This window comes from Aulostomus chinensis, chromosome 16 (assembly GCF_037954235.1).
Source record: "Aulostomus chinensis isolate RoL2024-O1b breed Wild chromosome 16, RoL_Achi_v1.0, whole genome shotgun sequence".
Lineage (NCBI taxonomy): Eukaryota > Metazoa > Chordata > Actinopteri > Syngnathiformes > Aulostomidae > Aulostomus > Aulostomus chinensis.
The window spans coordinates 310,001-322,500 of record NC_141335.1 but is presented as its reverse complement, the minus strand read 5'-3'; the positions used below and the strand labels follow the sequence as shown (position 1 = coordinate 322,500).

General features: G+C 49.7%; 1 protein-coding gene across 6 annotated transcripts in view; it reads right to left on the bottom strand.

The window, feature by feature from the left end:
• Nucleotides 1–12,500, bottom strand: part of cul9 (cullin 9) — a 45,433-nt gene that overhangs the window by 19,723 nt on the left and 13,210 nt on the right. For all 6 annotated transcript variants that reach the window (XM_086179916.1, XM_086179917.1, XM_086179918.1 and 3 more), the window contains 12 exons: nucleotides 12,499–12,500; nucleotides 10,863–11,486; nucleotides 10,568–10,709; nucleotides 10,306–10,496; nucleotides 9,787–9,973; nucleotides 9,488–9,712; nucleotides 5,786–5,984; nucleotides 5,335–5,536; nucleotides 4,653–4,843; nucleotides 4,044–4,240; nucleotides 3,806–3,951; nucleotides 130–218 (listed from right to left, as the gene is read on the bottom strand). The exon at nucleotides 12,499–12,500 is cut by the window's right edge and continues 153 nt beyond it. In XM_086179916.1, coding sequence (XP_086036042.1) covers nucleotides 130–218; nucleotides 3,806–3,951; nucleotides 4,044–4,240; nucleotides 4,653–4,843; nucleotides 5,335–5,536; nucleotides 5,786–5,984; nucleotides 9,488–9,712; nucleotides 9,787–9,973; nucleotides 10,306–10,496; nucleotides 10,568–10,709; nucleotides 10,863–11,486; nucleotides 12,499–12,500 — 2,395 coding nt within the window. The remainder of the gene's footprint in view (nucleotides 1–129; nucleotides 219–3,805; nucleotides 3,952–4,043; nucleotides 4,241–4,652; nucleotides 4,844–5,334; nucleotides 5,537–5,785; nucleotides 5,985–9,487; nucleotides 9,713–9,786; nucleotides 9,974–10,305; nucleotides 10,497–10,567; nucleotides 10,710–10,862; nucleotides 11,487–12,498) is intronic.

The following is a 12,500-nucleotide window of genomic DNA, read 5'->3' as shown; positions in this document are numbered from 1 at the left end:
GCAGCAATGAAGTCAAAGTAAAAACACCTGAGCCACTGTGGAGGAGAAAATCCTTTGTTTCATGGGTTAGGACGGCACACACCTGGCTATTATGTGGCATGACATGAATGGGCGGGGATTGAAGAGTACCTGAGGATGGACAGCTGAACAGTCCGGTCGGCTCGGCGCTGCTCCATCAGACGAACCAGGTCCTGGTAGGTATCTCGGCTGTGAGTCACCTGATGAAAATAAAAGAGTCATATCAAAACACCCTACATCAAAGAGTGCTAAAACCAGGAAGAACCAATGTAGGAGCCAGGAAAAGGAAAAAACCCAGAATCAAATTACATGGATGGATCAAGTTAAGGGCAGCCCGGTGGAGCAGTGGTCCTCCCTGCGGCCCCCAGCAAGAAGGTTGTGGGTGGAGCCCCGGCTGCAGCACGGGGTCTTTCTGGGTGAGTCTCCATGTTCTCCCTGTTCCTGCTGGGTTCTCTCTGGTACTCCAGCTTCCTCCACAGTCCAAAGACATCAAGAGGGACCAGGTTAATCCAGACTCTAAATTGACCGTAGGCGTGGCTCGGAGAGCCAATGGTTGTCTGTCTCTATGTGTTGGCCCTGCCATGGACTGGTGACCTGTCCAGGGGGAAGGCTGATGGGATAGGCTCCACCCCCACCACCCTCAACAGGAGGAGAGGGAGAAGATGGAGGGAGGGATGATGGATGAGTGGATGGATGGATGGATCAAGTTAAGACTCTTTAGACTCTCCTCAGGGAGGCTGGGCTCTCCCTTAGAGACAGGGTGAGAAGCTCAGTCCTTCAGGAGGGACTCAGAGTAGAGCTGCTGTTCCTCCAGGTAGAGGAGTCAGTGGAGGTGGTTCAGGCATCTGGTGAGGACGCCTCCCTCAGGAGGTGTTCCAGGCATGTCTGACCAGGAGGAGGCCTCGGGGCCGACCCAGGACACGCTGGAGGGATTATATCTCTGGGCTGGCCTGGGAACGCCTCGGGATTCCCCCGGAAGAGCTGGTGGACGTGGCTGGGAGAGGACAGTCTGGGCTTCCTTGCTGAGGCTGCTGCCCCCCGACCCGGACCAACCAGATAAAATGGAGGACGAAGATGAAGCTCCCACAAACCTTCATGATTGCTGTTCTAGCAAAGGTGAATCTGGGTTCTGTTCATCACAGATTGGACCAGAACTGAAGCCAGAACCAGAACCACCATGTTTGATGCTGAAACTGAGAATGAAGAGATGATGTCACCGGAGATGAGGAGACCAACACACCTGTCAGTCTTTCACCTGTCAATCATTTCCCACAGTAATAACTAGGAGAAATGTGATTGACAGGAGGAGTATACATTCTCAGTATGACATCATTTCCTGTCCCCTTTGTGACTGACAGCTTTTATCAGAGTTCCACCTCAGTAATGGAGTTCTATTTTTACTACGAAGAAGCTGAAGGATCTAAGATGGCCGTTCTGTAGTCCATCTACAGAACATTGTAGTTCCATGAGGCAGACGCACGTCAGCAACATGGCCGTCGCTTCATCACGTTGGTTCGTCCTGACTCAATTCTGAAACCAGACATCTTAAACAAAAAAACTCAGAAACTGGGGAGAATATGGCACTGCTCCAAACTGGAGCAAAATGCAAAATGCCTTAAAATTTATAGGAAAGCCCTTCGTAGAACGAGAGGAGCCTATTGTGCAGCATATAGAGAGGAACACAAGAACAACCCCAGGTTCCTCTTCAGGACTATCGATTCTTTTAGTAATCAATCGATTATTCTGGTGATCAGTCGAGTTATGGGGTCAGAGGTATTGGACATTCTGCAATTTTTGCGATTGTTACTTTTGGTTTTTTCAGAGCAATGGTTCTCTACAAAACGAGTACAACAAAGCAATAAAAATGTAGATTTTTCACAAAAGAAGAAATTACATGAAAGATGTTTAATAGTAATGAGGTATTTTTACATTGTGGTATTCATGCTTTATTCAGTCTTTCATCATGGCGGCCTGCCTCACTGAGACACCGGCCCCACACCAGTTTCTGTTTCTGGAGATGCGCTCCTCCCTCCGTCCTCTAGGAGGAAACTCTTTCTTTATTCAAGTCTCGTGAGATTCGTGTCGGTCGTTTCTACTAAAATAATCAAACTCAGGATCTTGGGGGTCTCAGGTTCCCTTCTAGACACGACGCTCTCGGTCTCCGTCAAACTCGTGACAGGCAGCAGGATGTGACGCTGCAGGGTTTCACACACACACACTTGATGTGTGTGGACACTCAGGTTTTGGGATTTTTATTTTTTTAATCAGTCGAGAGGACGGCGGCGTTGGCGACGGATGAGCGATCCGTCGGCCCTCCTCTCCTCCTCACCTGTCGCTGCTCTGAGGAGGTCTGACAGAGAGCCAGACTCTCCTGTTTAACGTAAAGACCTCCTCATGTCACCGTTTACTCTTATCAGCACACCTGGGTGGTGTCGATGATGTCATTCACCACCACGGCCGTTTCCTGTGTTTTGATAAACTCTGACATCAACAACAAGTCTCCTCCACATACGGCTCTGCTGTGGAAACTGAATCACAGGTGGATTCATTCATGGAAACAACAATAAAGGTGAGGCGGGTTTTGGGGCGACTTTATAAACCCTCCAGCTCAGCTGTGTGGTCTTCCTATCTATTTATTGCTGGTGGAACTGCACTTGCATCCAATGTCAGACGGCCTCTGTCATAAAGCCATGGCTTTTACTACTGATGTTTTTGTGTTGTCTCGGAGAAATCAGTCACCTGACTGTTCTGTTTTATCTGTTTCTACTGTAAAGCACTCTGTGTATTAGTACTGTGAAGAGCACTATACAAGTAAAATTTTATTTACTTACTCCTGCTGAAAGAGGAAGTCACCAGATCAGACACAGACAGGTGAGAGGAGTGCACTGACCTCTTGTGTGAGTGTGGACCGCCGTGCGGTCATAAATGATATCAAAACTTAAAACTTTAGCTCATCGATGCTCTGGTCTTAAATGATTCAGTTGTTTCATACTGAATTTCAGGGCCCACCACTCTGTGCTAAACAAAGTACAGTTCAGATTTAAATGAGGCCTCAAGGAATTTTAGTAATCAAATTACTTGAGGAATCGTCTCAGGCCTTTTGCTGATGGAGAATTGTTGGGTGGAGGTTCATTGAAAGAGGGAGGTGCTGGACCTGCTCTACTTGGACAGTCAGGACAGAACTTTGGTTGGGGTTTGGTGACACAAATAAACCTGACTTGACTCCTTATCTGTTCTGTCCATCTTCACTTGACACCAAGAACACTTTTCCTCCAATAAATTTTAAGTTCAACAATTTTTCATCCATCATCCATCCATCCCTCCATCATCCCTCCCTCCATCTTCTCCCTCTCCTCCTGTTGAGGGTGGTGGGGGTGGAGCCTATCCCATCAGCCTTCCCCCTGGACAGGTCACCAGTCCATGGCAGGGCCAACACATAGAGACAGACAACCATTGGCTCTCCGAGCCACGCCTACGGTCAATTTAGAGTCTGGATTAACCTGGTCCCTCTTGATGTCTTTGGACTGTGGAGGAAGCTGGAGTACCAGAGAGAACCCAGCAGGAACAGGGAGAACATGGAGACTCACCCAGAAAGACCCCGTGCTCCACCCACAACCTTCTTCCTGTTTGGTGACAGTGCTAACCACTGCACCACGGTGCCGCCATTCAACAACTTTTAATCTACGAAAAAAATCTCAAGTTACAAGTGAAGGACGGAGTGGCTGTGAGCATCATTTTCAATAAGGTGTGACATTGACAGGAGTCTTGTGCGTGTGTGTGCCTGTACCTGGTTGCGTTCCTCCTCCAGCTGTGAGGTGTCATCACACAGCAGCTGTTCCAGAGTCTGGATCACCTCTTTAGTGGCAAGTTCCTTCAGACTGATCACCAACATCTGCAGCTCTGTGTCCTTAAAGTCCAGCTGCTCAGGACTCACTGAGGAGCAGACAAACAACAGTTGACCATCGTTGTCCAATCATGTAACACTGCATGTGACACACCTTCGTCCTCTCTGGTGAGTTCCATACCTTTGCTCTCCAGCTTGTGGACCATGGAGATGTGGTTGAGGGCGATGATGGCTAGCATGGTCTCGGCCCCGGACAGCGTCAGACAGTTCTGAAGGACAGCCGTGACGTCGCAAGCCACCAGCTGCTCCGCCAGGCTCTTGTGGTTTGAGATGAGCATGATGATGACCAGTAGCCCGTTCCGCACTGACAGCGTGCAGCTGCAGGAGAGGCAACCAGTGCTGAATGCTACAGCCCCAGGGCCTTTGCTGGGGTTTTGTGCCGTGTGTTGCTGCCGTTTCATTTCCTCCCTGATGAGATCAGGAGACTGGAGGCAGCTGGCCACTGGCTCCAACGCTCCCTATAACGCCCATCTCCCAATCTCCCTTCCCACCTGACCTACAGTTGCTTTAACCCTTGGTTAATTTAGCCACATCTTAACCTGTACGATGATTCTACATCAGTTCATTTGGTTATTTCTAAGACTGTCATTTCACGTGCTGATTTAAAGTGTATCAATGTTAAAATACATTCTTGATGGTCTGATTCATCCCTCTTGTGCATCTGTCTTTGTTGTGGCTTTACATCCAGGTCATAACGTCAGTCAGCACACAACCATGACACAGTACTCACCCCTTACACTTCAACATGAGGTCAATAGCAGCAGGGATGGCACTCAGCAGGCCCCGGGAGCCTGCTGGTGTTGCAGAGCCGATGCTGGCAAAGATCTCCAACATCATCTGAGTGCCGGACTCAGAGAGGGGAGCGCTGCTCCCAACACTGCGGAGGTCGTGTTTGCTTGCTCCTGTGATCACCTTCAGAGTCTGATGGGACCGAAGCAGGAATATTAACACCATCAGAAGAGTTGCTGTCAACAACCAACTGCTTTTATGTCAACAATGCGTACTCTTCTAACAATTCATGCTGATGAAAAGGTCAGCCGATTGTGCTGACAGTAGCAGCCGGTCTACCAACTCCATAGTGAAAGACTCTTTATCTACATTTATTTACGAACTAGCAACATGGGAACCATTACTTCTAAAAGCCAAATGTGACACAAATGCAAGTTTCAACTGAAAAGAGGAAGTGCAGCCAAGCTTCCATTAAAAAAAGAAGTAGAGAAACTAATCAGTTAAATGGTTAGTATAACGGACATTATGGGAGGTTAGCAAGAACTCATTTCTCGTGAACACGATTCTGTCTATTGATGATAAATAAACAGAATGAATCAACCTGAAACAAATTTAATTCATTTTAGTTTTGTCATGTCAACTGGGCGCATTTTTTCTGAGGATATACATTGTTGTTTTCTCACCGCAAGCCCCAGCTGCTGCACAGGTGTATTGGAAGGGTGCTCCTGCATGCATGACAAGATGGCTTTGACTCCACCCTCAGTAGCGAAGGAAACCCTCCACTCATATCGGAGCATGAGCAGGTGCGTGAGCCTCAGTGTGCAGATCACCACATTCCTACAGGATGAGCTGAGCAGCTCCACCAGCAGCTTCAGCACCTTGTCCCTGTCCCAGAACATGTTTAGTGTTAGTGTCCAATAACCAGAGTGAGTTGAAGTCACGTCTGCTGCCAGGCTCATCCGTCTCCTCAAACACTCCATCCTTCTCAAACAGCAACGGGAATTAGGTTGAGTACAGGGAGAAAAACAACATCAACTCGCTCCATCTCTTTCCTGGACAGTATCTTTGTCCTGGAACACACTACACTGCCACTGGTCTGACTGGTCTCTGGAGGGCAGGTTACAGTTGCCTCACCGTATGATTTGGACTGAGTCGCTCCTCATTGAGTTCTTCTCCTGGGTCACCTTGTCCTCCAGGAGCCGGGTGATGAAGAGGATGGCAGCCAGCTGCTGGACCTGGTCTGAGCTGGAGCCTCCTTTCCTAAGGATGTCCACCACCTCACCAACTTTCTCCAACACCGTCTTCTTCCCCAGAACACGTGGGTTGTTAAACACTGTGAAAGGGGAGGAGGAGCTTGAAACAGTCACACCTGCATCCAAGTTACCATAACTTTTAAATCTGCGGTTGTTTAATCTGTGCGCTGTTGTGTTTTGGCGCCTAATGTGCACTGGGCTTCTTTCATTCTTCTGAACAGATGCTTTCAGAGTAAAGGTTTCACGCCTTCATGAAAGAATAATTAACACCTGGAGCAGCAGGAGCAGTGTATGGCTTGCTTGGCTGCTCTGGTGTGACTTGGACAGAGCTAAAGCCAGATGGAAAGTCTTGGTTCCTTCACTCACTTTGGCGCTCATGACTGACAGAACCAGATTATAAATACAAGTGCCCAAAATGGGAGGGATGAAGCGTCGACCTTCTGGACACAGCGAGAAGCTCAGTCATCCGTAAAGGACTCGGCATCGAGCCGCTGATCCATCACAGAGAAAGGAACCAGCCAAGATGGCTCAGGTAACTCATCAGGATGCCACCTGGTCCCCTCGCCAGGGAGGTTTTCCAGCTAGTAGGAGGCCACGCCCATGGAGCAGAGTTATCTACCTGGATAGATGGACGGATGGGTCTTGGGCGAGAAGCTCAAGGAGACATCACCAACCTCATGCCAGCAGCTTGAGTATATTCAGACCCCAGGAACCATTTGGACCTCTCAGGGCTTTCAAAGGGGCTTCATTGTGCCACAGGAAACCTGTGAGCGGGACTTGATTCTGATTGGTTTGAACCGAACTCACTGGTTATCCTTTTTTTTTTTTTGAAAGCTTTGACAGTACATAATTTTCTTAGGGTGCAAAAATGACACAGCCAGAGATCAATGGAGGGAATATTTTGCTTTCAGTTTGTCTCTGTTGTTTTGCAGGCTTGAAGTTACACTGCATACAAATATTCCCAAAAGCAGAACATCAAACCTTTAAACCTTCCCAAAAGGGTACCACAGCATACGATATTACCGTCTGATAAAAACTGACATGGTATGGTTTGGATGGTGCTACCAATTTGCTGCATTAGCATTTCCAGTCACAAGGGGACTTGCGCCTCCAATGTCAAAAAAATCAAAGTGATCACACTGAAAGAGCCTCATCAGCTGATGTCAAAAGCTCAGAGATATAACAGCAACATCAAACACTTCAGGAGGTTCGGTTTGATGGGGAGGCGGCCTGGTGGAGCAGAGGTCCTCCCTGTGGCCCCCAGCAAGAAGGTTGTGGGTGGAGCAGAGGTCCTCCCTGTGGCCCCCAGCAAGAAGGTTGTGGGTGGAGCAGTGGTCCTCCCTGTGGCCCCCAGCAAGAAGGTTGTGGGTGGAGCAGTGGTCCTCCCTGTGGCCCCCAGCAAGAAGGTTGTGGGTGGAGCAGAGGTCCTCCCTGTGGCCCCCAGCAAGAAGGTTGTGGGTGGAGCAGAGGTCCTCCCTGTGGCCCCCAGCAAGAAGGTTGTGGGTGGAGCAGAGGTCCTCCCTGTGGCCCCCAGCAAGAAGGTTGTGGGTGGAGCAGTGGTCCTCCCTGTGGCCCCCAGCAAGAAGGTTGTGGGTGGAACAGTGGTCCTCCCTGTGGCCCCCAGCAAGAAGGTTGTGGGTGGAGCAGTGGTCCTCACGGTGGCCCCCAGCAAGAAGGTTGTGGGTGGAGCCCCGGCTGCAGCAAGGGGTCTTTCTGGGTGAGTCTCCATGTTCTCCCTGTTCCTGCTGGGTTCTCTCTGGTACTCCAGCTTCCTCCACAGTCCAAAGACATCAAGAGGGACCAGGTTAATCCAGACTCTAAATTGACCGTAGGCGTGGCTCGGAGAGCCAATGGTTGTCTGTCTCTATGTGTTGGCCCTGCCATGGACTGGTGACCTGTTCAGGGGGAAGGCTGCTGGGATAGGCTCCACCCCCACCACCCTGAACAGGAGGAGAGGGAGAACATGGAGGCATGGATGGATCAAGTTAAGACTCTTTAGACTCTCCTCAGGGAGGCTGGGCTCTCCCTTAGAGACAGGGTGAGAAGCTCAGTCCTTCAGGAGGGACTCAGAGTAGAGCTGCTGCTCCTCCAGGTAGAGGAGTCAGTGGAGGTGGTTCAGGCATCTGGAGAGGACGCCTCCCTCAGGAGGTGTTCCAGGCATGTCTGACCAGGAGGAGGCCTCAGGCCGACCCAGGACACGCTGGAGGGATTATATCTCTGGGCTGGCCTGGGAACGCCTCAGGATTCCCCCGGAAGAGCTGGTGGAAGTGGTGGGAGAGGACAGTCTGGGCTTCCTTGCTGAGGCTGCTGCCCCCCGACCCGGACCAACCGGATAAAATGGAGGACGAAGATGAAGCTCCCACAAACCTTCATGATTGCTGTTCTAGCAAAGGTGAATCTGGGTTCTGTTCATCACAGATTGGACCAGAACTGAAGCCAGAACCAGAACCACCATGTTTGATGCTGAAACTGAGAATGAAGAGATGATGTCACCGGAGATGAGGAGACCAACACACCTGTCAGTCTTTCACCTGTCAATCATTTCCCACAGTAATAACTGGGAGAAATGTGATTGACAGGAGGAGTATACATTCTCAGTGTGACATCATTTCCTGTCCCCTTTGTGACTGACAGCTTTTATCAGAGTTCCACCTCAGTAATGGAGTTCTATTTTTACTACGAAGAAGCTGAAGGATCTAAGATGGCCGTTCTGTAGTCCATCTACAGAACATTGTAGTTCCATGAGGCAGACGCACGTCAGCAACATGGCCGTCGCTTCATCACGTTGGTTAGTGAGTGTCATCAGGTTCAGCGCCGCCGTCCTCTTCTCCTGACTCCTTATCTGTTCTCCTGTCCACCTTCACTTGACCTCTGACCTTTCCGTCAGGAGGACAGGAACAGGGGGTGGGAGGGACCTTTCAAACCCAGCCCTGGTGTCGATCTGATCTCATCTGTCTTTCATGTCATTAAAAGTCGATCTCGCTGGACTATCAGCTGCTATGTCTCCGTCTCTGCACTCAAATACACCAGAAAGCTCATCCAAAACAAGACAATGTTGGGGTCTTGAAGGAGCCATGGCACCACCTGCTGAAGGAGGGCTCTCCGCAATCACAACACAAACCCAAACGCTGCAGCATGAGACACTAACATGATCGAATTGATGACATCACATTATGGTCAGTAATGACACTGACACCACTGCCATTTTTAAATCCTCCAGCAGACATCATCACAGTATTAGTGGCTCAATCCTACATCAGTTTAGGAGTCACACGTGCTGGCACCAGTTGGCTTGTGCAGCAAGTTCCTGGGTTGGAAAACTGACTGAGGTGGTTGAAATGCTTCTTGGCAACAGTAACCATGATGTCCTCTAACAGCTGAAAAAAAGTGATGCTGCTTTGAGTCGTGCAGTGTCTCTAATGTGGAAGTGTCGGAGCTGCAGGTCACCTAACCAAGAAGAAGATGATGAGATCGACATCGAGGTAAGGGACTGGAGTGGAGCCAGGGACCAAACTGAACCCAAGGACCAACTGGATTACCAGAGGTGAGCTCCAGGACGCCGCCATGTTTGCATGAGTCTCACCATTCATCCTGTCCTCCAGGCCGTCAGGGTATTTGCTGGCATCCTCTTTGGGTAATTCGCTCTCTGGCTCCGTGCTGCTGCAGCTCGTGTCCACAGGAATTTCCTTCTTGGCTTTTTTGGAGACGGATCCCATGGTAGAGGAAGAGGAGGCTGCTGCTGACGATGAGGAGCATATGTTCTGTCCTCCTCCTCCCACCAGGCCAGATGAACACAGTGAGCCTTCAGCTGTTAAGAGGACAGAAACACTCAGGCTGACTGGTGGATAAATGGGGACAGAGTGTCAGAGAGCGCGCCCTCACCCATCAGCTCTTCATCCTCCAGACATCCTCCTCCACGCCGTAGGTAGTGCTTGGAGAAGGCGTGAGAGCAGAGCAGGTCACCCAGGCAGGATGACGGCAGCTTCTGCTTCAGAAAGTGGAGGACCTTCTTGGCCACATCGCCAGGGACACACAGGCTGATCAGAGTGGCGTCATCCAGCTCCACCTCCTAGAAGGCAGAGACACAGACATTTGAGAACAGACAATGCAGTCAGTGTGTTCACGGCACATCTGTGTTCGTCTGTCACAGCCTCAGGAAACATCTATATAATCTACAAGTTCATTTACAAAACAAATCAAATTAACAAATCTAACTGAAGACATTTCAAAATTAACATGTTTATGAATTTACGTCTTTTATTAATTTCACATAAAAACATTGCATATGCATGCAGGTACTGGCAGCGAGCATTTTCATGAAACAAACGTATGAATCGAAGCATGTAAAAGGTTCCACAGAGCCTGTGACCCCATTTCACACTTGCTCCTGGAGTAGGATACCTGGTCCTCCAGGCTCTGCAGCAGGATGTCGTTGACTTCCTGATGCTGTTTGGGCTCCAGTTTCTTGATGAAAAAGAGGATCTCCCACCACTCAGCACGACTAAGCACCCCCGGCTCCACCTGTGAAGGCTCTGACAGGTATGGCAGCGAGTACAGACCCCCAGGTGGCTTGGAAAAGAATGTCTGACTCACTGAGACAAAAGAAGAAGAAGAAAATCAGCATGATGAAGTCAGGCAGACCGATGGTGACAGCAGCTCGCACCTGTGGTGAGTTTGATGGTCTCTGTCAGTGAGGACGCCTTCTCCTGTGTGTCCTTCTCCGCTTGGCTGCTGCCACCACTGCCCAGGATCTCCACCATGTGCCAGTGGACCCAGTAGGTCCTGGAAAGGGCATTCCAGTACACCTGGACAGGACATGGGGTGGGGCAGTCATTCATGCTGCTAATTCACTGCAGACTGATTCACATAAATACTGGAATCAACATAATTGTGGCTCTAATGGATGGAACATCTGCATGGTTTTGTCCTGAACATTAGAAACCATCAGCAAACCTCACCTGAACAGGTGGCGAGCCGTCGTTGCTGTAGCGGAACTCTCCCTCGTCTCCGGCGCTCACCTCCTCATAGTCCTCCAGCATGCGAACTGTCATGCCGCTCTTCAGGTTGTCCTGCACATACTCCACATAGGCTGAGCGGCTGGCAAAGTCTGAACGTGTTTTGAAGCCGTTTCCAGTCTTCTTTTTTGGTGGTGTGGAGGCGGGAGCAACTGCAGCTGAGGTGGTGGCGAGTGTGATGGGTGAGGTGCAGAAGCGAGGCTGGAAGATGGACCTGAGGACTGGGCGGGACGCATCCTCCGCCAGTTCTTTACCACAAGCACCACCTCCTCCTGGGGGCTGGGCTGAGACATCAGTCGGCTGACGGTTCCGGTCCCAGCCCATCACTCTGACAAGCTCTGAGATGAGGTTGGCCATCGCCATAGTGAAGTCAAATTCACGCTGGACCCGAAGGTGCTCCAGCTGGTGGGTGTTGCTTGAGGAGGAGGAGGAGGAGCAGGAAGCAGTCGAGGGGCTGGGGTCCTGTCTGTCGGAGCTGCACTCCGCCCCTGCTGTGTTAAGCTTGTCCATCAGCGAGGTGACGCACAGGTAGCGCTTCACCAGCGAGAAGAGCAACTTCCCCGGAATCTGGAGACCAACAAGTCAGTTCAGAACCCTACACCTCAATGGCGTGGAAACACTTCCACACAAAGTGCGAAGATGTTTATCAGGTCAAACTAAAGTCAGGATCGGTTAGTTCACCATCACATGGTGACATGACGTGACAGACACGACGAATGAGTCAGAGACGTGGCAAAGACCTGACGGAGGCGGGAGGCCACGGGACAGGACAAGAACAGAAGGCACTCATCATCATGATGGCGCCATTTTGCCAGGGATTCCTCATCAAAGTCTCTTGTGTCAGAAAATGCCGTCGTCTCTGGATTCAGGGTGGGGCCAATACATTGTTTTGAGGGCGATATTGGAAAGTGAGAAAATTCTGGTATGACGAATGAAATATATGATTGATGCAGTTGTTCCATCACACATGGCTGTCATGTCCCGCCTCCATTGTATTTGTCAATGACGTCAGAGCACTGAACAGTTATGTCACTGCATTCCAATCACAGACGCAATCACTAATAAACACATTTTTCAGCCAGTGTCTACTCATATTTCACTGTGACAAACAAAAGGACTTCATGACCCACAAGGACACCACTGCAGTGACCTCATCATTTCTGAATCACGTTCATGACGACAGACATGTTTTATTCCCAACAGGGACTTTGACTCTGATTCTCGCTGCTTGTGCTGAATTGGCAAATTTACATTTTCTCAGCAATGACGGCATCAGCGTGAAGTAAAACATGCATAAAGAGGGTAAAGGCAACAATGGCAATGGCAACAGAGTCTCTGAGCCCCCAGATTCATAAACACAACCATCTCTGCAACTCAAAGAACTACATGGGTCGTGGACATTTTTTGGTTCCTGTCTGTATGTATTGATAACGTTTTATCATGTTTTGGATGGCAACTCTTTGTGTTATTTCATCAAATATCCTGAGTTTATTCTCCTGTAAATATTCTGACTTTAGTCATGAAAAAACTTGACCTGACTCACTTAGAGGGTCAATGACCCAATGGCATTACTGTTTACCT